Genomic DNA, 26609 nt, shown 5'->3' on the forward strand with positions numbered 1-26609 from the left:
GAGTACAGGGCGAAAGGGACAAACGAGCTAAGTGGAAGGCATGTCAAACAAATCCTCATCATGACCATCTTCCATCTGGAAACCTATGTCCTCACTGTGGGAGGCTGCGTGGATCCAGAATTGGCCTCCACTGTCACTTACGGACCCACCGCTAAAGACCTTATCTTGGAAGACAGTCTTACTCGGCCACGAGTGATCACCAATGAAACGAATGAATGGTACTCTGCCCAAACATATGCAAAAACAGCCTCCCCAAAAAAATTAGTCACAGAATCAGCTCCATAACATTTACCTTACCTAAAAGTAACAAAATAGAGAAGGAAGTTCAATGGGCAAAATTCCTAATTTTGTTTGTTTGTTTGTTTATTTGATTGATTGATTGATATCCCACCCTTCCTCCCAGCAGGAGCCCAGGGCAGCAAACAAAAGCACTAAAACACTTTAAAACATCATAAAAACAGACTTTAAAATAAGCATTTTTAAAAAGGTTTCAAGACATCTTTTAAAAAAGGGTTAAAAACATTGTTTTAAAAAAAAGATTTAAAAACATTAAAAAGCAATTCCAACGCAGACGCATGCGCACACGTTGATGGGGTCTGAAGTGGTGGTGGTGGTTAATCAGGAAAGATATCTTGGGGCTGTAATAGATAGCTCACTGAAAACATCAAATCAGCATGAAGTGGCACTGAAGAAGGCAAAATCCATGCAAGGGATTATTAGAAAAGATACTGAAAATGAGCCAGTATCTTCATGCCTTAAGTAAATCTACGGTGCAATCACATTTGGTATGCTGCATATAGTTCTGGTCATCCCATCTTTAAAAAAGAAAAGTATTGTGGAGCTGGAAAAGGTGCAGAAAGGGGCAACCAAAATAATCAGGAGGCAGAGGGGAAAATATTTATACTCCATTAGCATGTGTGAGCGCACACACACCATGTTCTACTCAGACAATCTGAAAGCCATAACCTGAATTGTCCAAGCAAACCAAAGGCTTTGCTCATTCTCCCCACCTGCCCAGGGCCCCTCTATTGGGGTTCTATATCTCACACACTCCTTCCAAAAACACTGTTCTACAAATAAAAATGGGTTGGGATTCTACTACAAACATTTGTATGCAATATGCAGTTATACCTGTTATATGCCTGCACTGAAGACTACCTTGGGAGAAAAATTAAAAGTGACTGTAAACAAACCCTTGAGATTAGGGAACTGCTACCACATCCCCCTGCCATTAGACTCCCTTGCTCCAGCTTAGGTCCCCTCCAAGCTTGACATTTCCCTCCCCACAAACCATATTCAAAACTATATTTATCTAGGTGGATAAAGCCACACATGAAACATAACTAAAAGGACATATGGAAACATTTCACCACTCACCACTGGTGTTTCCAGAGGTGCTGAACTGAGAGGATTCAAGGAACTTGCGAGGAGTGGACAGGTTAGCCATGTCAAGGAGAGGCACCGGAGAGACATCCTTCACAAGTGAACTGCAGTGAAGAGAAATGAAACTTGAAAGAACTCCTACGGCAGGCACTATGAACAAGTGGAGGTATAAATTAGAAAATTACAGGTCTTCACAGAGACTTCAAAGCAGACCCTTCACCCATGAGTGCTCCCCACTGATGGAAAAATTCAAGGTGAATGTGCCCTTTTCAGGCACAAAGCTCCATTATCCTGGCCTATCACCAAATCTGGCCTTACCATGATGTGACATGAAACAGTTATTTCAGACACCAGAAGCTACAGGACATTTCCCTGCCTCCAATCTCAACCGATAGACCACTAAAAATATAGAGGGTTCTAACTTTGACACTTCCTTCTATGAAAAACTGTCCAAGTTCTGAATTATCTATAGTCTTAAGGCAGATACTGAAACCAGAAAAGGGGAAGAGCTCAGTGGCAAAGCCTATGCATAAGATCCCAGCTTCATCCCCTGACTTCTCAAGCAGGAAGATGAGAAAAGATCCCTGCCACAAACCCTGGAGGGCCTCTGATGGCTTGCAGTGACATGGCTAGACTAGAGGGACCCTAGCTTTGAAGTCAACTCCAAATATCTTACAACTTTAAAAGGCCCTAGAGCCATCAAAATGCCTTTCTACGTTGCCTCTTGAAAGGGGAAGTTAGAACTAGTTGTAGCAGGCTCAGGTTTTCCTCTGAACATCTGAATGTTTATTCAGATTTGATTTAAGCCTACGCTTAAACCTTTCCTAAATGACACCCTGCTCATCACAAGAACAAGGCCTTCTTTACTGCATGAGAATGGTCCATCAAACTAACCTTTTCTTCCCCTTTTCTCTGTTCTGTTGTCCAACCCTACTGGTAGATTTAATGTAAAGATGGCGGTGCAGTTCATCTATGAGCACCAAGTGCATATTCATCTTCTTACTGTGAAGCTCCAGTCTCAGATCACTTAGTCCCTCCACTTGAAGGAGAGGGCCCTCCAGGGAATCCACTGCTGACACCTGTGAAAAAGAATCCATGGTATGTTTGAGCTACTTCTCAAAATTCTCACTATCCAGTGTACCACTTGGCACACGTTTCCACGTTATGACAACACCATCAATGAATATATTTTTAAAAGAAACAAACAAAACACAGGTCCTGTCCCAAAAAGCTGGAAATCTAGAGGAGAAGAAGACAGGTGTTCAAGTACTTTACTCCTTAGCCCTCACCTCTCACTGAAATTAAGGCTGAGTCACGGGGGAATTTGAGGACATTTTTACCTTTTTTTAAAAAACAAACTTTATTACAATAAATTGCAATAGATTTAATATTCAAACATTATATATAATGAAGCAGATAAGGCTTTTAACCATCATTTTTCATTTAAACCTTTCATACCAAATGACTACCTAAACATTCATTTTATAAGTCAATGAATAAATGCATAAAATTTACACCTTGCACTAAGATTCTTAGTTCTCTCTATCAGATTATCAGACACCATTTATCAATAGCTTCTCTAAAAATTTCTTTTAATATAACTATTTAATAATATTTAACTGTTCTCATATTTTTTCTTACTAGTTCTAGTTTATTAGGTTTCCAATTATTTTTCCATGCCTTTACATACAAAATTCTAGTCACTGTAATAATATATAATGCTTGATTCTGATGTTCTGATCTTGTAGGGGTTTTTACATAATTCAATAGGCACAACAGAGGATCTAATGGGATATTCAAAGATCTCAATGAGTACAGTAGTTACCATTTGCCAGTATTCTTCCCTGTACATTTCCACCATAAATGGAAGGTCACCTTATCTGCATTGCAATGCCAACACTTGCTATTCCCATTTCCCCCTATTTTAGCAGACTTCCAAGGTGCCCAGTGCCATCGGTGTAGCACAATTTTCCTTATAATTACTTGCAACTGAAAAGGTAGATCCTCTGTGAGTAGGAATATCTAAGCGTCTTCTAATATATTTATTTATTTATTTATTATTTAATTTGTATCCCACCCTAAAAACAGGTCTTAAAATACATTAAAACAAAACAGCGTTAAAACATTTTTTTAAAAGCAACTTTTTAAAAGGGTTAAAAACATTGTAGAACGGGGGTTCCTGTTCTCCGGCACTGGATTTTCTGGCACTGCCTTGCATAGACCTGTGGATCATGGCGTTTGGACGACCTGGCGGTGCCGACAAACTGCCTTCGCGCTTGTGATCCGCGGGCTGGAATTATGGTTGGACTTGGGGTGCCTGTCCTTATTACCTGTGACTTTCTCGCCATGCTTGGTGGAGGAAGACAACGGCTAGATTATTTTTAACGAAGCAGGAGGCAGCTGGTGGTGCACTGCTCATTCTGGAGGAAGGCAGTTTGACATTTTTAACGACGAAGCCTTGCTAGAAACGGAGTGGCCCTGCAGCAATTCTTGCCTTGTGTGGGGGGGAGTGTACGGTCTGAGTGTGTGTGGGTTTGTAATATGTGCCTGGGAGAGAGGAGCCAACGTTGATTGGGAGGATTTCAGGGGGCCCCAATAAACGTAGTGACGGGTAGAGGGAGGTATGATGTTGTGTGGAGGACTTGCCAGGTGAGGGGAACACGGCCCAGACAGCTAATAGCTATGCTGTGTTCCGGTCCCCCACGCACCCACAGGTTTGTTGGTTGCCCTATCAGCCAGCTCTCTAATCTCCAGATGCTGCTTTTAAATGCAAGATCGGTTCACAATAAGATCTCTCTCATCCACGATTTAATTGTGGATGAAATGGCCGATCTGGCATGTATAACCGAGACCTGGGTGGGTGAGCAGGGGGGGTTAGTCTCTCCCAGCTATGCCCACCTGGGTATTTGGTTCAGCATCAGGGTAGATCTGAGGGCCAGGGAGGGGGGATTGCTGTGGTCTATAGGAGTTCCATCTCTCTCTCCAAGCACCCTGTCCATTTAACTACTGGTCTGGAGTGTTTGCACCTTGTGTTGGGTCAAGGGGACAGATTGGGGATTCTGTTGGTGTACCGTCCACCCCGCTGCCCAACAGACTCCCTGACTGAGCTGACGGAGGTGGTCTTGGATGTGTTGTTGAGATCCCCTAGACTTTTGGTGCTGGGGGATGTCAACATCCATGCTGAGGCCGCCTTATCTGGGGCGGCTCAGGACTTCATGGCCTCCATGACAACCATGGGGCTGTCCCAATACGCTATTGGCCCAACGCATGTGGCGGGGCATACTCTAGACCTGATTTTTGCAACTGGGCAGGGCGAAGGTGATCTGATGGTAGGGAATCTTACATCAGCCCCTTTGTCATGGACAGATCACCGCTTGTTGAAGTTTAGACTTACAGCAGCTTCTCCCCTCTGCAGGGGTGGGGGACCTGTTAAGATGGTCCGTCCCCGGAGACTAATGAATCCGGATGGTTTTCAAAAGGCTCTGGGGAGTTTTCCGGCTGATAAGGCTGGCACTCCTGTCGAAACCCTGGTCAAATTATGGAATACTGAAATGACCCGGGCAGTTGACATGATCGCTCCTGAGCGCCCTCTCCTGGGTAGAGCTCATACAGCTGCATGATATACTCCAGAGCTGAGAGTGATGAAACAGTATAGGAGATGGCTTGAGTGCAGATGGAGACGAACTCCTGATGAATGCAGTTTTGCACTGGTAAGTGCCTATACCAAGTTATATTTAGGGGCAGTGCGGGCAGCAAAAAAACAATATTTTGTTGCCACCATACAATCTTCTATCTGCCGACTGGCGGAGCTTTTTAAAATTGTCCGAGGGCTGTTACATTCTGGCCCTATGGACATGATAGATCCATCCAAAGCCCGGTGTAATGACTTCGCTAGGCACTTCCAGGAAAAAATCGCATGCATCCGTCAGGACTTGGACTCCAATGTTATAGCAGTGGAATTAAGTGAGGTATCCGGAGCACAGTCTGGTCATGATTTATTGGATGAGTTTCAATTGGTGCAGCTTGAGGACGTTGACAAGGTGCTTGGACAGGTACGTACTACCACTTCTACATTGGATCCTTGCCCCTCTTGGCTGATAAAAGCCAGCAGAGCTGGAACTGCCGGCTGGGCCAGGGAAGTGATTAATGCCTCATTGCGTGAGGGAGTGGTCCCTGGCTGCCTGAAGGCGGCGATGGTGAGACCACTTTTGAAAAAATCTTCCCTGGCCCCAGAAAATCTTAATAACTACAGGCCGGTAGCAAATGTTCCATTCTTGGGCAAGGTCCTAGAAAGAGTGGTTGCAGACCAGCTCCAGACACTCTTGGATGAGACCGATTATCTAGATCCATTTCAATCGGGTTTCAGGCACGGAGACGGCCTTGGTCGCCCTGTATGATGACCTTTGTCGGGAGAAAGACAGGGGGAGTGTAACTCTGTTGATTCTCCTCGATCTCTCAGTGGCTTTTGATACCATCGACCATGGTATCCTTCTGGGGAGACTCGCTGATCTGGGAGTTGGAGGTACTGCTTGGCAGTGGTTCTGCTCCTACTTGGCGGGTCGTCTCCAGAAGGTAGTGCTTGGGGAGTTTTGCTCGGCACCCTGGGCCCTCCAATATGGAGTTCCACAGGGGTCAGTACTATCCCCCATGCTTTTTAACATCTACATGAAGCCACTGGGTGCTGTCATCAGGAGTTCTGGAGTGCGTTGCCACCAGTATGCTGATGACACGCAGCTCTACTTCTCCTGTTCATCTTTTTCAGGTGAGGCCGTCAAGGTGCTGAACCGATGCCTGGCTGCGATAATGGGCTGGATGAGAGCGAACAAATTGAGGCTTAATCCAGACAAGACTGAGATGCTGTTAGTAGGTGGTTCTCCTGACCAGATGGTGGATGTTCAACCTGTCCTGGATTTATTTATTTATTTAAAAAAATTCTATCCCACTCTCTTTCCAAAGAAATTCAGAGCGGCATAACAGAACAGTTATACACAATTAATATCAAATAACAAAGTAAAACAGTATCTCACAATTTAAAAGCTAAAGAGAATAAAAAAGTTTTAAGCTGCCGACGAAAAATTAAAAGGCAAGAAGACAGACGTATTTCTTGCGGTAGATTGTTCCATAAAGTAGGGGCAATTACAGAAAATGTCTTATTTCTAACATTGGACAAGTGAATCCGGGAAAAAGGAGGGATAGTAAGGGCCGGATCTAAGGCAGATCTCAAGAGCCGAGGGGGTTCATACAAAGAGATCCGATTGGGTAAATAAGAGGGGCCCAAACCATGTAGCGCTTTAAAAGTTAAAGTTAGTATTTTAAAATGTATTCGATAGAAAACAGGCAGCCAATGAAGTTGTTGAAGGAGCGGTGTGGTGTGTGCTTGCCAGTTTGCTCCTGTTATCATTAGAGCCGCTGCTCTTTGCACCAATTTAAGTTGTTGCAGTATTCTTTGGGGGAGCCCAGTATAAAGAGAATTACAATAATCAAGTCGAGAAGTGACCAATGCATGGGTCACTTTAGCTAGATCAGCAGTCTCCAGAAATGGACGGAGTTGACGAACCAGTTTTAATTGGGCGAAGGCACTTCTAGAGACTGCTGAGACCTGTGCTTCCGAAGTCAAGGCGGAGTCCAGCAGAACACCCAAGCTCCGGACTTGAGACTTTAGTGGCAAGGTAATTCCGTCCAGAATTGGGTGATTTTCATTTGCTAAATCAGGTTTATGACTAACTAAAAGTACTTCAGTTTTATTCGGATTTAATTTCAATTTATTGAGACGCATCCAGGACATCACTGCGGACAAACAAGAATTTAAAGGTTGAATAGGGGTTGCACTCCCTCTGAAGGAGCAGGTTCGTAGTTTGGGAGTTCTTTTAGAACCATCCCTGTCATTAGAGGCACAAGTAGCCTCGGTGGCACGGAGTGCTTTCTATCAACTTCAGTTGGTGGCCCAACTACGCCCCTATCTGGACAGGGACAACCTTGCGTCAGTTGTCCACGCACTGGTAACCTCTAGATTAGACTACTGCAATGCACTCTACGTGGGGCTGCCTTTGAAGACGGTTCGGAAGCTACAGCTCGTGCAAAATGCAGCGGCCAGAATGTTAACAGGGACTCGGAGGTCCGATCATATAACACCGATTCTGGCCCGCTTGCACTGGCTGCCTATATGCTTCCGGGCTCAATTCAAGGTGCTGGTTTTAACCTATAAAGCTTTACACGGCCTGGGACCACAATGCCTGTTGGAATGCCTCTCCCGATATGAACCTACCCGTACGCTGCGATCAACATCAAAGGCCCTCCTCCGGGTGCCGACCCAGAGAGAAGCCCGGAAGGTGACAACGAGAAAAAGGGCCTTTTCAGTGGTGGCCCCCGAACTATGGAATTCTCTCCCTGATGAGGTACACCTGGCGCCAACGTTACTATCTTTTCGGCATCAGGTAAAAACCTTCCTCTTCTCCCAGGCATTTTAACATTTTAACATTTAATATATAATTATTTAATATTTAACATCTTAACATCTTTACATCTTAACCAGTTTAATACTTTTTTAACAGTTAATATTTTAGTATTGAGTTTTGTGCTCGTCTATGTGTCTAATTATGTTTTGGGTTTTTGGTATAATTTTTCTGCATTTTTAGTTGTTTAATAATGTTTTAATTGTATTGGATGTTTACATGTTGTGAACCACCCAGAGAGCTTCGGCTATGGGGCGGTATAAAAATCTAATAAATAAATAAATAAATAAATTATTAGAAAACATATTAAGCAATTCTAACACAGACGCAGACTGGGATAGGTCTCAACTTAAAAGGCTTGTTGAAAGAGGAAAGTCTTCAAAAGGCGCCGAAAAGATAGCAGAGATGGCGCCTGCCTAATATTCAAAGGGAGGGAATTCCACAGGGTAGGTGCCACCACACTAAAGGTCCGTTTCCTATATTGTACAGAACGAACCTCCTGATACGATGGTATCTGCAGGAGGCCCTCATCTGCAGAGCGCAGTGATCGACTGGGTATATAAGGGGTAAGACCTTTCAGGTATCCTGGTCCTGAGCTGTATAGGGCTTTGTACACCAAAACTAGAACCTTGAACTTGGCCCAGCAGCAAATGGGCAGACAGTGCAATTCTTTCAGCAGCAGGGTGACATGTTGGAGATACCCTGCCCCAGTGAGCAGTCTCGCCGCTGCATTTTGCACCAGCTGCAGCTTCCAGACCAACCTCAAGGGCAGCCCCACATAGAGCGCATTATAGTAATCCAGCCTGGAGATTACCAGTGCATGGACAACAGTGGTCAGGCTATCCCGGTCCAGAAACGGCCACAGCTATCTCACCAGCCGAAACTGGTAAAAGGCGCTCCTAGCCACGGAGGTCACCTGGGCCTCTAGAGACAAAGATAGATATAGGAGCACCCCCAGGCTACTGACCTGCTCTTTCAGAGGGAGTACGACCCCATCCAAAGCAGGCAACTGACCAATCATCTGAACTCGGGAACCACCAACCCACAGTGCCTCCATCTTGCTAGGATTCAGACTCAGTTTACTGGCCCTCATCCAGCCCACCACCAAGTCCAGGCAGCGGTCCAGGGCTTGCACGGCCTCTCCCAATTCAGATGTTATGGAGAAATAGAGTTGGGTATCATCAGAATACTGCTGACACCTCACCTCAGAGCTCCTGATGACCGCTCCCAAGGGCTTCATATAGATGTTAAACAGCATGGGGGACAAGATGGTACCCTGTGGCACCCCACAGCACAGCTGCTAGGGGGCCGAAAGAAAATCACCCAATACTATTCTCTGAGAGAGAACTTGGAGATAGGATCGGAACCACTGTAAAACAGTGCCTCCAACACCCAGCTCACCAAGTCGGCCCAGAAGAATATCATGGTCAATGGTATCAAAAGCTGCTGAGAGATCAAGTAAGAGTAACAGGGTCGCACTCCCCCATCTTTCTCCCGATAAAGGTCATCCATCAGGGCGACCAAGGCCGATTCAGTCCCATAACCAGGCCTGAACCCAGAGGTCAAAATAATCTGTTTCATCCAAGAGTACTTGCAGTTGCTGCGCCATAACCCTCTCAATCGCCTTCCCTAAAAAGGGGGTATTTGCAACCGGTCGGTAGTTCTCGCAAACCAATGGGTCCAGGGTGGGCATTTTCAGGAGCGGTCGGATCACCGCCTCTTTCAAGGTGGCTGGAACCACTCCCTCCCGCAATTATGCGTTGACCACACCCTGGATCCACTCGGTCAGACCCCCTCGGCAATCTTTAATAAGCCAAGAAGGGCAATGGTCGAGAGGACACATTGCTGGCCGCATCATCGCAAGCACCTTGTCCATGTCATCAGGCCGCATCAACTGAAACCGTTCCCAAGAAGTTGCAGCAGACGTTCCACTGGACACCTCATTGGGGACTACAGTAGATGTGGATGGGGCATAAAGACTGCTACGGAGGCGAGCAACTTTACCCTCAAAGCGCCTTGCAAACAATTCACAGTGGGCCTCCGAAAGGTCTAAAACTCCATTTCCAACAGACCCCTGATAATACGGAAAAGCTCCATCGGACGGCTACTTGAGGATGTGATGGAGGCAGATAAGTGGGCCTTCTTCACCGCCCTCACCGCCACACAGTAGGCATGGTTATGATGTTTTACTCGTGCCCGATCAGCCTCACAGCACGTCTTTCGCCACTTGTGCTCTAGCCGTCGTCCAGCCTGTTTCATTGCCCTTAAGCTCACTGGTGTACCAAGGTGCAAGCCGGGCTCCACAGTGCTGGAGAGGGTGCTCGGGGGCAACTGTGTCAAGAGCCCGATGCGCCTCGCTGTTCCACAGCGTGACAAGGGCTTCAACATGGTCGCCTGCTCTATCTACTGGGAACTCCCCCAGGGCATGCAGGAATCCAGTGGATTCCATTAGGCTCCAGGGGTGGACCATCTTAATCTGTCCACCACTCCTGCAAGGAAGGATCGGAGCCATAAGTCTAAACTTCACCAGGAAGTGAACTGACCATGACAATTGGGTGACATCCACCCCCGCTATCTCCAGACCACCCCTTCCTACATCTGGAGCAAAAACCAAGTCAAGGGTGTGCCCTGCCCTATGTGTTGGGCCAGTAACAAGTTGAGACAGCCCCATGGTTGTCATGGAGGCCATGAAGTCCTGAGCCGGAACACTAGAGGCAGCCTCAGCATGGACACTGAAATCACCCAGCACTATCGTTCTGGGCTCCTCCAATGCCACAGCCAAGATGACCTCCACCAACTCGGTCAGAGAAGCTGCTGGGCAGCAGGGTGGATGGTATATCAGCAGCAACCCTAGTTTACTGTCTCCTTGGCCCAACACCAGGTGCAGGCCCTCACAGCCAGCTCCAAGACAGAGTGGTTTCCTGGTGACAGAGATGGAAGTTCTGTAGACCACAGCAACTCCTCTCCCCCATTCCTGCAGCATGTGCTGGTGCTGCAGCGAGTATCCAGGTGGGCAAAGCTGGGTCAGATCAACCCCTCCAAGCTCACCCACCCAGGTCTCGGTAATACACACCAAATCGGCACCTTCATCCACAATCAAGTCATGGATGAGAGTGGTCTTATTTTGTACCAGTCTGGCATTAAACAACAACACACACAGGCCAGTGGGCACAGCAGATGAGCAACGAGGAACCAAACCATGAGAGGAGTGGCAGCAAAGAACAAGGAGCAGATAGCCTTGCCTTTGCCTTCTCGGGTAATTCACCACCTCCCCATGGCTATATTTCCCTCTGCCCGTAATCACTGAAATTGGGGCGGCATCACCCATGTTCCTCCGTACTAAGACTCCTCCTAAACACCTAATATGGGCCCAACACAAGCCCACCAACAAAGCCTGCTGGAGCCAATTATCCCAGTAGGCCTCTGCGAGAATTGGGAACAGTCACACCCATTCAAACTTTTTCACACAGGGCCCATCTACTCCCCCTCCTGTCTCACACCCAGGGAGGGCCAGCCTTCTGCCAGTTACAGACTCTCACTCTGAAGGCATCTGGCAACTTTCTCCTCTCATTCAGTTCACTGCACAGACTCCCACCCTGTGCAGGAACTACAGATGCACCACAGGCCTTCCCCACCACCAATCTCCTCCAGACTGGTTTAACAACAACAACAAAATAAAAAAATTTAAACAAAAAACAAAAAAACCCAAGAAAAAGTAATAGAAAGGGGGTAGCGCCCTCGCCCTCGGGACTCCCTAAGGGGCTCCCCAAGGGCAGCCAGGCTTTTATGCCTCTTGGCCCACCCATCAGCTGTTGCAAAGGGCTGCGAGATTAACTGCAGCCTCTCTCTGAAGCAAGGGCCAGGAAGGGGGTCCCAGTCCTTGCAGCACTTACAAGGGACTTCAGCTGTCTGGACATTTGAAAATAATTGTAAGCCAGTAATGAAACAAATGGGCTTGTGTTGGGCCCATATTATGTGTTTAGGAGGAGTCTTACTACGGAGGAACATGGGTGATGCCACCCCAATTTCAACTTCTGGAGGGACACAAATTAGCTACTCCTGCCCTAGAACTATTTCTGCTCTTGTTGCTGGCCAATCTAGCAACCAACCAAAGACATCAAGACTCAAAATAGTTTCACTCACCAGTTTCAGTTTATGGAAATTTCTATATACACCTAAGAATGAATAAAAACCTCAAGCCTAGAGAAGGGCCAAACTGGTGGCTACAGCAACACTACAAATGCACATGTAAACAGTGTTTAAGGTGCCCTTGCATAAGACATGATTTAATAAACCCAATAGCTGATAAATGCTTCAGCAATTCTGTTTAATTTTATCAGTTCACAATTCCCCTGCAGCACTGGAAATGCTTCATCACGAAGCAATTAAAACAAAGGTGACCGACAACAAAAAAGAAAATCTCATTTTGCAGAAATTCAATGTTCATGTCTTAAGAGGTAAGCACAGAGCATAAATAGCTTGAAGCAAATTAAACAATATTTCATTTAGTAATCTAAGGTATCATTAGTATGAGAAATGAGCTTCGTTTTAACATACAGGTTTTAAGCACCGAGAGTCAAAGGTCAGAAGATAATAGAGGCATTTTCCAAAACCTGGACTCCAGAAACTCACTTCTTTTTTAAAGTGGGAGAGGGTAATGGAGCTCAAGTCTACCTCAAAAGCTGTGCCCTTCTTAACAGAAATTCTTGATCTCTAATCTCAGATATGTTAGGGCTGACTGTCATTACCCAAATGGGAGGCACAGATCTGTACATGCTCAGAGAGACAGTTTATTATTATAACTCTTATCACAAGGTGAGCCTGGCATTGAGAACAGATTCAGATTCAAGTCCTGGTTCTAATTGTCTATTAACATCAAGGAGTTAAAAGGATGCAAGAGGTTATTTCCTTGTACAAAGTCTGACCTATGAGATCTTATTCACGGTTCCAATAACTTTCAGCCAGCCTTCTGTTTGGCCACAGATTAAAAAAAAAAATGTTCCTGAGTCAGGACAGCCTTCAGCCTTACACATTCTGGCAAGGACTGGGCATGAACTCTTTCAAGCATTCAGCCCTGCTTGACCCCAAACTGTAGCCTCAATTTCACTTAGTGGCACTGACACAGAGGACCCATGGGGACAGCCTGGGAGGATCAAAGAGGATATGGGTATTTCAAAAAGAATACACAAAGACGAAACTATTACATCAACATAAAGCTCTCAGGCAGGCCTTGAGAAAAAGCAAACAGATAAGTCCATCGCTGACTACAGTATTAAGAAGAAGGAGAAGCCAATGGAGCTTTCATTTTCTTCTTTGGTGAAAAACGCAGCCATTCCGCCCCCCCAAAAAACAATTGCCTATGTGACACTTCATATTTGCTGGGGCACTATGGCCTTGGCAATGCTACTTTTAAAGCAATTGAATTCTTGAGGCAAACAGCATAGCCAAGGTGCAATGTTACGCAAGCTTCGCAGCCGTCTTACGAGTCAGAGCCACACATCAGTAAGCCCCATTTAAACATCCTTTCTCCTCCCGCCACGTTATTTCATTCCTCATCACTGCCCATTACCAAAGCACTTATATTTAAGGCAAAGCAATTATACCGAGAAAATATTTATGTCCAGAAAAGGAAGCCAAGTCCACTTCAGGAACTGAGACCATCACGCTGAAGCTGGCTACTTTAGATCCACTTTTAAATATAGCAGTTTCTGAGCTGCCATAACATTTCCATTCAATACTTCTACAAAAGTTATCAGGTTTAAAATGAGCTCATAGTTCATCCTCCCAATTATCACATGATGAAACCATGGGTGTTGATGCTTTTTTTATCAAAACTTAAGAATCACCTTCAATTCCTGATTCTACCAGTGTCCATTGCAACATATCCATCTCATCTGCTGTCAGTGAAGTCAGTCCTAAACATCTGAATGATCTGGATTATTTATCCTATCCTGAGAACTTAGAAGCAGCGTTCTTTTGCTCAACTTGTTTAGCCTTTTCAGCATTTGTCCATATTAGCAGAGCACTTCAAAGTTCACAGATGGGCACTAGGAATTAACATTTATCATTCGGAGACTAATGTGTATAAAGGGTTCTATCAGGACTGATCTTTGGGCAATCAAGAGCACCTTTGCTAGCAGAATTTTTTTATTTTTTTATTATGAGATTTGTTAGTCGCCCATCTGGCTGGTTGGCCAGCCACTCTGGGCAACGTACACGTTAAGAGTACAATCTTCCATTACTACCAGTGCATACACTGAAATGTTTTCCCCAAATGCAAAATCATCAGGGAAGGGCTTTGGCTCAGTGATCAAGCATCTGACTTGCATGCAAATGGCCCCAGGTTCAATAGCTGGTATGTGTGGGTAGGGCTGGGAAATATTCTTTGCCTGAAACCCTGGAGAGCTGTTGTCAATCAATGTAGATGGACTAATGGTCTGACTCAGTATAAGACAGCCTCCTATTACAAGTCCACTTGTAACAGTGTTGCTGATTATGGACTAAAGAGTGCTCTGTAATGTCTTACACCTGAGTATTTTCCCCTTCAAACAGACAGAACAAAAGAACAGCAGGTGTTAAAGGCTAGCTGGCTGAAAGTAATCTGCTGCACATTAACCAAATTTCAATCAAGTATCCTTTTTAAAGTTTCAGGGTACCCCATTCCTATACCCAAAGTACCAAAAGTAATGTGCATTGTACTAATCCTGTGAATTAGTTTGGACACAGATGGTTCCGGAGCAGTGAATCCATGCATTAACTGTCAAAGGAATGCTTTAGTTTGCCAGGAGCACAGCTGTTTCACTGAATGACTGGACATGTTGCTTAACCAGTCATTAAGTTTGAAGTCTACAGAACGCCAAGTTTCCACTTCTTGAGTTTCCCCTTCTTTAAAACTCCCTCATCCCAGGATAAGCCACTTATCCCAGGATAAGCCACTTTTCCCCATCCCAGGATAAGTCACTTTCAGTCCTGGAAGGAAATACATGGACCAGCAACAAGAGTATGCTCTGTCCGCAAGTTAGGAAGAGGTACCTGCTGCAGTAGCATGAACCAGGAACAAAGGCACAATGACAACAGGAAAGATTTACATCAGCCTTCCCCATCCTGGTGCCCTCTAGTTGTCTTGGGCTACAACTCCCAACTGCCCCAGTGGCCATGCTGACTGAGGCTGTGGGGAATTGTAGCCCAAAACATCTGCAGGGCACCAGCATGGGGAAGACTAATTTACGCCATGAAGGCAAATTGCAGATAATGCAGGAAAACAGACATAAATGGTATTCAGACAACATCAATATGGGAGACAAGCAAATGAAATGGTTCAGAGACAAGGGCAGATAGAAGGGAGCATTTTGGACAAGGATTAGGAGGGTAGCCAGGAAAGGTCCATGGAAGCAGTGAACAAGAACCCACAGCTGCAATACAACCTTTTGCTTAGGCAACAGCTAAATGGTCACCACCCAAATGTTCTTATGGGCAGTCCCAAGCTCAAGATTGTACCACAATGTAAGGGCAAAACACCAGTTCAATAATAAACTACTTTTACTTTGAAGATTCAAAGAAGATCCAAGAGTGGGGGACTTTCAGCATTAAGTAGATAGCAAAGAACAGGATTTTTGTGGGTTTTTGAAAAAGTGAAAAATAGTGACAATTAAGACAGAAGGCTGTTCAGATTTCTGGTTCCAAACTGGCAGGTACCAATAGCCTTATACAGTAGGGCCCCGCTTTTCGGCGGCCTGCTTATTGATGTTCGACTAATACGGTGGTTTTCAATTAGAGTAAGGCCCCACTCATACGGTGCTTGTTCGGCGTTTTTCGGGTATTGGGCGCCATTTTATTGATGGAGTTCTGCTTCTCGGCAGGTTTCACTTTTCGGTGGGGGTCTGGTACGTAACCCACCATACAAGTGGGGCCCTACTGTATACCACATTCAGAATACTGTTTGTGCTGAAGCATTTAAGAGATTTCATATATCCTCATTCCAGAAGAAACAAAAGGAGAGTCGGGGCATTTCCCACACCTCAGAATAAAGAGAGAAGACTGTCTTTCATTTCAAGAGTCTGCAGAATGTTTACTCCTTATTCAGTGTCAAAAGGACACTCCTTAAATGCAAGACTGAGCAAATCCTGCCTTCCACAATTTAACAAATGAGTCTGTGTGTGGCATGGGAATATTAAAAGGAGTCAAGGATATGATTCTTCCCTGTGCTTTGGAAGTGAAAAATGCCAATGCCACAAGTGCATCCCACATCAAGTACTTTCTCTCAGAGATTTCCAAATAGCAGCAGATGCTACTGAACATGCTGTGTCCGCAGAGTGTTGTCCCAGGATTGCTGTTCCAAGTGGTCTAGAGCCTGGTCAGTCCAGTTGCCCTGGAACCAATGGAATATGTCAAGGCCTCCTGTGATGAGTTTGCAAAGCACTTTGCGAATAAAATCGATCGGATTAAGAGTGCTATTCCGTGCACTGTGGACACAGTGAGCGAGCCAGAGGCAGCCAGTTGTGCTCTGGTGGTGTGGGATCGGTTTCGGCTTCTTCCTTCTGATGAAGTGGACAAGGTGGTTTCAACCATAAAGCCAACTACTTGCTTACTCGATCCTTGCCCATCATGGCTCATCAAGAGCTGCAAGGACAGACTGGGCGAGGGGATAAAGGCGGTGGTAAATATGTCCTTGGAAGAGGGAGTAATACCATCAGCCCTCAAGGAGGCAGTAATAAAACCGATTCTAAAGAAGCCCTCCTTGGATCCCCAAGGTTTGAACAACTTTCGCCCAGTCTCAAATCTGCCATTCTTGGGCAAGGCGGTCAAGCGGGTGATGGCGCAGCAGTTGTAAGCGCACTTGGAGGAAGCGGATTATCTGGATCCATTTCAATCAGGCTTCAGGCCTGGACATGGGACTGAAACAGCCTTGGTCGCCTTGGGGGATGATATGAGGAGGGCGCTGGATAGGGGCGAATGCACCTTCCTTGTCCTCCTTGATCTCTCAGCGGCTTTTGATACTGTTGACCACGGTATCCTTCTGGACCATCTGGACAGGTTAGGTATAAGGGGGAACTTTATTGCAGTGGTTCCGTTCCTTCCTCTCTGGTAGGTACCAGAGAGTGGCACTGGGGGATGAGGTTTCAGATCCTTGGCCTCTCACTTGTGGGGTGCCACAGGGTTCTATCCTCTCCCCGATGCTGTTCAACATCTATATAAAGCCACTGGGGGCTATCATCAGAGGATTTGGGCTGCAGTGTCACCAGTATGCGGATGACACACAGTTCTACCTCTCATTCAAGTCCTCACCGAGGTTGGCTGTAGGAACCCAGTCCAAGTGCCTGGAGTCGGTGAGTGGCTGGATAGGAAGGAATAAACTGAGGCTGAACCCTGACAAAACCAAGGTACTGTTCGTGGGAGACAAAGGAAGGTTGGGGGATGTTGACCTGGTCTGCAATGGGGTACAATTGCCCCTAAAAGACCAGGTCCACAGCCTGGGGGTCATTCTCAACTCCCAGCTGTCCATGGAGGCTCAGGTCTTGGCTGTGAGCCGGGCAGCGCTGTATCAACTCCATCTGATACGGAGGCTGCGCCCCTACCTTCCCAACCATCTGCTCCCATTGGTGGTACATGCCCTCGTCTCCTCTCGCCTAAACAACTGTAATGCGCTCTACGTGGCGCTACCCTTGAAAACAGTCCAGAAGCTGCAACTGGTACAGAATGCAGCGGCTCGCCTGATCAAAGGCAGCCACCAGCGAGGTCACATCACTCAGTGCTGAAGGAGTTGCACTGGTTGCCGGTTATTTTCCAGGCCCAATTCAAGGTGTTGGTTTTGACCTTTAAAACCCTATACAGTTTCAGCCCAGTTTATCTGAAAGAGCGCCTCCAGCTTCATCAAGGATACCACAAAACAAGATCAGCCTCAAAAGGCCTCCTCTCTATCCCACCAGTTAAAACAGCTAGACTGGTGAGGACTAGGGAGAGGGCTTTTTCTATTGTGGCTCCCACTCTGTGGAATTCCCTCCCAAACGATCTCTGTCACGCCCCCGCTATGATGAGCTTCCGCCGGGCCTTGAAGACCTGGCTCTTCAGACAGGCTTTTGGGATGGGTTAGGTTTATTACTACTGTTGAGATTTTAATGTTTTAATGTATTTGTATGTTTTTATTCTGTACGTCGCCCAGAGTGGCTGGACAACCAGCCAGATGGGCGATAAATAAATAAATAACACCCAATTATTTGTCTTTTTCGCAGTCCATGGTATGCGCAAAGCTCTCCTCCAACACCACATTCCAAATGAGTTGATTTTTCTCTTACCCGCTTTTTTCACTGTCCAACTTTCACATCCATACATAGAGATCGGGAATAACATGGTCTTTATGAGTAGGATGGGCTATAAAAATATAAATACTCTTCTTCCAATAATCCCATCCCTTTTCATCGCACACACCTTTTTCCTTTCAGTTGCTTCTGTCTGTCCCTTGCAGTTTTTAGCACCAACAATCCATCACGAATACATCTATCCAATTGCATAAACAGTGCCCTACAGCTTCAGTGTGACAAGTCAAAATCTTACCCCACTCATCTATCCCCATCAAAAACTCCTTTCTTCTGAAATGGACTTCATTTTACTGAACTACCTGGATGTGTTAAAATCTGTTCAGTGAGCTGAATTGCAAGACTTGTCTTTTGTCTCATATTATAAATAAAAACCAGATAATGTGCATTTGCAAGAGTTTAAACGTGATATCCAAATGAAGTCATACTCAAGAGTAAAGCCACTGTAATCAATGGGGTTAAGTATGCTAGGGATATAAGGCCTTAACTGGAGAGGAGAAGTCAGAAAATGTAGCCAGCTCCTGAGACTGCCCTTGTTCTCCAGGACCCTGATATCAGACTATATTCTGCCCGTGCATTTCCTGCACCATTCATCACTCTAACCTTATGGAAGCATACGGTTGCCACCCTGGGCTCCTACTGGGAGGAAGGGTGGGATATAAATCTAATAAATAAATAAATAAATAAATAAATAAAATCATAATCATGAATTGGATTCTGTCTGCCTAGCTGGATTCAGCACTTATCATCACGTTTACTGGACTTGTATCCTTCCTGCTCACCTGTAGGTTTCACTTCTCCAGAATGCAAAAGAACTACATTTTTATCACACTTCTTTGTTCTAAGAATGATAAGCTGCCTTATCATTTGTGGGCTTAAATTTGATACATCAGTCATCTATCAGTGACTATGGTGTTGTTGTTGTTGTTATGTGCCTTCAAGTCGATTACGACTCATGGCGACCCTATGAATCAGCGATCTCCAAGAGCATCTGTCATGAACCACCTTGTTCAGATCTTGTAAATTCAGGTCTGTGGCTTCCTTTATGGAATTGATCCATCTCTTCTTTGGTCTTCCTCTTTTTCTACTCCCTGCTGTTTTCCCCTGCATTATTGTCTTTTCTAGTGAATCATGTCTTCTTATGATGTGTCCAAAGTATGATAACCTCAGTTTCATCATTTTAGCTCTAGTGACAGTTCTGGTTTAATTTGTTCTAACACCCAATTATTTGTCTTTTTCGCAGTCCATGGTATGCGCAAAGCTCTCCTCCAACACCACATTTCAAATGAGTTGATTTTTCTCTTATCCGCCTTTTTCACTGTCCAACTTTGACATCCATACATAGAGATTGGGAATACCATGGCCTGAATGATCCTGACTTTGGTGTTCAGTGATACATCTTTGCATTTGAGGACCTTTTCTCGTTCTCTCACAGCTGCCCTCCCCAGTCCTAGCCTTCTTCTGATTTCTTGACTATTGTCTCCATGTTGGTTAATGACTGTGCCGAGGTATTGATAATCCTTGACAAGTTCAATGTCCTCATTGTCAACTTTAAAGTTACATAAACCTTCTGTTGTCATTACTTTAGTCTTTTTGACATTCAGCTGTAGTCCTGCTTTTGTGCTTTCCTCTTTAACTTTCATCAGCATTTGTTTCAAATCATTGCTGGTTTCTGCTAAGAGTATGGTATCGTCTGCATATCTTAAATTATTGATATTTCTCCCTCCAATTTTCACACCTTCATCTTGGTCCAATTCTGCTTTCTGTATGATATGTTCTGCGTATAGATTAAATAAATAGGGTGATAAAATACACCCCTGTCTCACACCCTTTCCGATGGGGAACCAATTGGTTTCTCCATATTCTGTCCTTACAGTAGCCTCTTGTCCCGAGTATAAGTTGCACATCAGGACAATCAGATGCTGCGGCACCCCCATTTCTTTTAAAGCATTCCATAGTTTTTCTACACAGTCAAAGGCTTTGCTGTAGTCTATAAAGCACAGGGTGATTTTCTTCTGAAATTCCTTGCTCCGTTCCATTATCCAACGTATGTTTGCGATATGATCTCTGGTGTCTCTTCCCTTTCTAGATCCAGTTTGGAAGTCTGGCATTTCTCGCTCCATATTTGGTAATAGCCTTTGTTGTAGAATCTTGAGCATTACTTTACTTGTTTGGGATATTAAGGCAATAGTTCGATAATTACTGCATTCTCTGGGATCCCCTTTCTTTGGAATTGGGATATATATTGAACGCTTCCAGTTTGTGGTCCATTGTTTAGTTTTCCATATTTCTTGACAATCTTTGTCAAAATTTGGACAGATTCAGTCTCAGTAGCTTGTAGCAACTCTATTGGTATGCCATCTGTTCCTGGTGATTTGTTTCTTCCAAGAATTTTAAGAGCAGCTTTCACCTCACATTCTAAAATTTCTGGTTCTTCATCATATGGTTCCTCCATGAATGAATCTGTCATCCTGTCATCTCTTTTATAGAGTTCTTCAGTGTATTGCTTCCATCTTCCTTTTATTTCATCTTGGTCAGTCAGTGTGTTCCCCTGTTGATTATTCAACATCCCTACTCGTGGTTTAAATTTCCCTTTCATTTCTCTAATCTTTTGGAATAGGGCTCTTGTTCTTCCCATTTTGTTGTCCTTTTCTATTCCTATACAATAACTATTGTAATAGTTTTCTTTGTTCCTACGTACTAGTCGTTGTATAGTTGCATTTAGGGTTCTGACTGTGTTTCTATCTCCTTTTGCTTTTGCTTTCCTTCTCTCTTTAGCCAATAAGCCGCCTTATCATTTGTGGGCTTAAATTTGATACATCAGTCATCTATCAGTGACTATGGTAAACACTCTAAAATATTACCCAAAGCTTTGAATATGGCTTATTTAATTTTAAATGAATCACTTGTTTTTAATGATACATTTATACCCCACTTTCTTCCATCTTTGCACTCAAGCTGGGCTCCCAAGCTTGCACTCAAGAGACCCAGACCTGCTTAGCTTCAGCAAGGTCCTTGCGTCATATGTTCTTTTTATTGTCCCTTAAAATATATTAAAGTAGGCATTTTCTTCTTCCTCTTAAAGTTCCAGATTTGTAGTGGTGGTACTGATTGTTCTTCCTTTAGACTGCAGGATGCAGGCCAGGTTATGGTGGTTTAAAGTCATATTCTTTTTGAAGTTTGTTTCCAATGAAAAAATGTAGCTTTCTAAAGAATATATTTGTTGTATTAAGTCCAAGAACCATGAGATAAGTGGCTGGTGGTAGTGTTTATATTCTTTTTCTTTTGATACTTCAATAATTTATTTTGTTTTTTCCTGCCTTTTTTGTCTGTGTTTGTGTTTATAACTAGAAGCAAAAAAATAAAAATATAGCTTTCTCTCTTTTTTCAGTAGGTCTTTCTGACATGGAGGTTCATAGTAACAGTGCTATGGTGCTTCTCTTCTGAAAAATATACTTATTCAGAATACGAGATGAGTTTTCCTGTTGTATTTGATTTGCATCAACTTTAAGAAGACCAGTCTGGCTGATGGGACATCACACAGTATCTTCAGGGACTGGGGTATACACTAAGACCATAGACTGTGTTGCCACTTCTGAGAAGCCTGATTACTTCTAGAGATGCTTGCAGAGCTTTGAGGCCTGTATCTCCTACATCAGCAACTAGTTCTGCAGTAGAACGACTTCAAAGAGGGTGCAGAGGGACTCTTTGGGTGCAGCTACAGTTTCCTTCTCTACACTACCCCTCATGTTGACAACTCAGAGAAGAGAGCTGTATCTGATCCTAAGGCCTCCAATTGCTGATGCATAGTATATTATTCCCCTGTAAACAAGTGTCATGAAAAGGTATGGTTGTTGCTAGATCTCACTTTTAGGCCTGGCCCACTGCCAGAAGAAGTGATGAGGATCTTTTCTGTTGCTCCTAACTGTAATGAATGTTTCAATTGCCACTGTGTTCTACAGCAAAGGTAGCATTACTTGTTTGTTTATTTATTTATTTGTTTGTTTGTTTGTTTATTAGATTTGTTAGTCGCCCATCTGGCTGGTTGTCCAGCCACTCTGGGCGACGTACAGAATAAAAACATACAAATACATTAAAACATTAAAATCTCAACAGTAGTAATAAACCTAACCCATCCCAAAAGCCTGTCTGAAGAGCCAGGTCTTCAAGGCCCAGCGGAAGCTCATCATAGCCGGGGCGTGACAGAGATCGTTTGGGAGGGAATTCCACAGAGTGGGAGCCACAATAGAAAAAGCCCTCTCCCTAGTCCTCACCAGTCTAGCTGTTTTAACTGGTGGGATAGAGAGGAGGCCTTTTGAGGCTGATCTTGTTGCGCGGCATCCTTGATGAAGCTGGAGGCGCTCTTTCAGGTAAACTGGGCTGAGACCGTATAGAGTTTTAAAGTCAAAACCAACACCTTGAATTGGGCCCGGAAAATAACCGGCAGCCAGTGCAACTCCTTCATCACTGGAGTGATGTGATCTCGCCGGCGGCTGCCTTTGATCAGGTGAGCCGCTGCATTCTGTACCAGTTGCAGCTTCCAGACCATTTTCAAGAGTAACCCCACGTAGAGCACATTACAGTAGTCTAGGCGAGAGGAGACGAGGGCATGTACCACCGATGAGAGCAGATGGTTAGGAAGGTAGGGGCGCAGCCTCCGTATCAGATGGAGTTGATACAGTGCTGCCCGGCTCACAGCCAAGACCTGAGCCTCCATGGACAGCTGGGAGTCGAGAATGACCCCCAGGCTGTGGACCTGGTCTTTTAGGGGCAATTGTACCCCATTGCAGACCAGGTCAACATCCCCCAACCCTCCCTTGGCTCCCTCAAACAGTACCTTGGTTTTGTCAGGGTTCAGCCTCAGTTTATTCCTTCCTATCCAGCCACTCACCGACTCCAGGTACTTGGACAGGGTTTCTACAGCCACTCTCAGTGAAGATTTAAATGAGAGATAGAGCTGTGTGTCTTCCGCATATTGGTGACACTGCAGCCCAAATCCTCTGATGATAGCCCCCAGTGGCTTTATATAGATGTTGGACAGCATTGGGGAGAGGATAGAACACCCCACAAGTGTGGCACCCCACAAGTGAGAGGCCAAGGATCTGAAACCTCATCCCCCAGTGCCACTCTCTGGTACCTACCAGAGAGGAAGGAACGAAACCACTGCAATACAGTGCCCCTTATACCTAACCTGTCCAGATGGTCCAGAAGGATACCGTGGTCAACAGTATCAAAAGCCGCTGAGAGATCAAGGAGGACAAGGAAGGTGCATTCGCCCCTATCCAGCGCCCTCCTCATATCATCCCCCATGGCGACCAAGGCCGTTTCAGTCCCATGTCCAGGCCTGAAGCCTGATTGAAATGGATCCAGATAATCCGCTTCCTCCAAGTGCGCTTGCAACTGCTGCGCCACCACTTCATCATCAGAAGAAAGAAGCTGAAATAAAACCAGAACTATCACTAGAAGCTAAAATGATGAAACTGAGGTTATCATACTTTAGGCACATCATGAGAAGACCTGATTCACTGGAAAAGAGAATAATGCAGGGGAAAACAGCAGGGAGTGGAAAAAGAGGAAGGCCAAACAAGAGATGGATTAATTCCAGAAAGGAAGCCACAGAACTTCCAAGATCTGAACAGGGTGGTTCATGACAGATGCTCTTGGAGGTCGCTGATTCATAGGGTCGCCATGAGTCGTAATCGACTTGAAGGCACATAACAACAACAACAACAACAACAACACCATAGTCACTGATAGATGACTGATGTATCAAATTTAAGCCCACAAATGATAAGGCAGCTTATTGGTGAATTCTCTACACACAGGGACACAAATGCATATCAGATCAACCAGTACAATTAATACACTAATAAATAATAAACTCAATATAAGAGATGGTGGAAATGAAGAAAACACAGACTGCAATCTAACTGTAAGAGCTCAGGCTTCAACAAATTGAAATAAGATTATCTTAAACACTGGCTCAATTGCTGACGTGTTATGGCATGTTCATTTATTTAACTGTATATCCCGCCCTTCCTCCTACAAGGAGCCCAGGGCTGAAAACAAGTGATAAAACACTAAAAACATATTTTTAAAAAATCTTTAAAACAAACATCTTAAAACATCTTAAAAATAACTTTTGAACAATTGCACTACAGATGCAAACTGGGATAAGATCCCTACTTAAAAGGGTTGCGAAAGAGGAAGGTCTTCAGTGGGCGCCAAAAAGACAACAGAGATGGCACCTGTCTAGCATTTAAGGAGAGTGAATTCCAAAAGGTAGGTGCCACAACACTAAAAATCTGCTTCCTATGCTGTGTGGAACAGGCCTCCTGATAAGATGGCATCTGCAGGAGGTCCTCACCTGCAGATTGCAGTGATGGATTGGGTATATAAGGGGTAAAATAATTCTGACAAACTGTATAGGGCTTTATATACCAAAATCAGCACCTTGAACTTAGCTCAGTAGCTAATGGGTACCCAGCATGATTTTTTTCAGCAGCAGGGTAACATGTAAATGTCCTGCCCCAGTGAGCAGTCGCACCACCACACTTTGCACCAGCCACAGCTTCCATATCCATCTCAAGGGCAGCCCCACATAGAATGCATTACATTAATCTAGTCTGGAGATTACCGGTGCATGGGCAACAGTGATCAGAATGTCCTGGTCAAGAAACAGCCAAAGGCGCTCCTAGCCACTGAGGTCACCTGGACCTCTAGTGACAAAGAGGGATCCAGAAGCACCCCGTTTATGACCATTTCAACTGTGCATAAATTGTGCACATAACGCAATGGGGCAACAGGTGGGCATGTACTTTCACTAAGAATGGGTTCCACAGAGAAGAACAGGCATTTAAAATTTTTGTAAAAGTAGTATGAATTTCAGAGTAAAAAAGAGTGAAAGAAGAATGGCCATACAGAAGATACCACACACACACACACACACACACACACACACACACAAACACATTAAAATGTGGGCATCCAGTTGTGCGCTAAACTTTAGGAATTTCTTCCTTGCCATAAGAGTAGATTCAGCACTGGAAGAAATAATGCCCTCATTACGGTTATGAGGTAATAGGATCTTTGCCCATCTAAAGATTAATTCTTTCTTGTTGTAAGGAGATCAAAAACCAAGAGATTGCATAAGGAACCATCTGCAATGCATTGAGGTGAACAGGGTCTTATGACATGGGGCTGGAATAGATGATCCACAGAATCCTCCTTCCAACTGTGATTCTTTACTTTTTTAACAATCCAATTCTTACTGTTTCTCTTGGTCCCTTTGGGGTTATAAAAACAGTGCAATTTTACATTTAGAAATGCAATCTAGTTTCTCTGGCAGAGTTCTGTACTTTGTTGCTCCATTATCCCCAAGATCATGAGCATTTCCAGTCCCTTTGCAAGAGTTTCATTAGTTTACAAGGGACAAAATTATAAGCCCGTAAATCAGAGCTTGGGAAACAATCAAAATAATACCAGAGTTCTAGAAAATGCTCTTTTGTAGCTGTACTCTAGGAGAAATTGAAGTAGTTACAAATGAGAAGATGTCTCGTAACAGAAGCCTTAACAAATTAACCTCATAATAAAATCTCCCAGAAGTCCCTGTGGCAGAAGGTGGCTTTTCATTAAATTTTTTCTTATGGATGATTCTGGAGAGCAATCTGACATCTTCCAGCTCTACTGAAATGCAAGTCATCAGCAGTGATGAACCATCCAGTCCATTAGGAAAGCTTCAGTATGATGATGGGCAGTCCTCTCCAGCATCGGCAGCCAAAGGAAGCAAGCTTCTGCATGCTCCACACTTAGAAAACATTGCAAAAACTTATTTTCACATTGGTCCACAGAGTATTTATTGCTGTTTGTGGTTTTATAAAAAGCTCTATGGTTTTGATAACCGTAGTTTATTGCCATTAGATTTGCCTTTCTTTCTGTTGAATTGGCTGCATCTTTGGTGTGAGCTATTTTGAAGGATATTAATTTAAATAAATCATGATCATCATGTCTAACCTCTGCTGACAACAAATCTTTTCTTTCAAGTTACACATTTTTACCAAAAACTGGGCAAAATGCATAGACTATAAGGAGAGGTTAAGTAAGAGATACCCCTAAGCATTTTAAAGGGTACAAAGTCAACCCAGTCAACCTCTTAATTTAAGTACAACCACTGAATAGGGCAGAACTATATGCAATACCAATCACAGCATTGCCTCCAAAAAGAAACAACCCATACCCATATGTCCATAGTGATATTAAGGGAAACACAGTTTTCTGTTTTGAGCAGCGACCTCAGTAGTACAGAGGTGAGGCTTCAGTGGTACCCTAGACAGCTTTGAGTAGGGCTCAGGCTGGAGACTCCCTAACAGCAGAGTTCAGATGTTGTTTTATCAGTAGTCTTCCTCAGACTGGGCCTTAAAGAGGCACTGCAACTCTGTTGCTGTTGCTGGCTCCACCTTTG

General features: G+C 44.5%; 1 protein-coding gene across 3 annotated transcripts in view; it reads right to left on the minus strand.

Moving 5' to 3' along the window:
- The window catches only part of EXOC4 (exocyst complex component 4), a 572497-nt gene that overhangs the window by 496072 nt on the left and 49816 nt on the right, over positions 1-26609 (minus strand). For all 3 annotated transcript variants that reach the window (XM_061638085.1, XM_061638088.1, XM_061638087.1), the window contains exons 4-5: positions 2278-2462; positions 1378-1487 (exon numbers count right to left, since the gene is read on the minus strand). In XM_061638085.1, coding sequence (XP_061494069.1) covers positions 1378-1487; positions 2278-2462 — 295 coding nt within the window. The remainder of the gene's footprint in view (positions 1-1377; positions 1488-2277; positions 2463-26609) is intronic.

Source organism: Rhineura floridana, chromosome 8 (assembly GCF_030035675.1).
Source record: "Rhineura floridana isolate rRhiFlo1 chromosome 8, rRhiFlo1.hap2, whole genome shotgun sequence".
NCBI classification, from domain to species: Eukaryota; Metazoa; Chordata; class Lepidosauria; order Squamata; family Rhineuridae; genus Rhineura; species Rhineura floridana.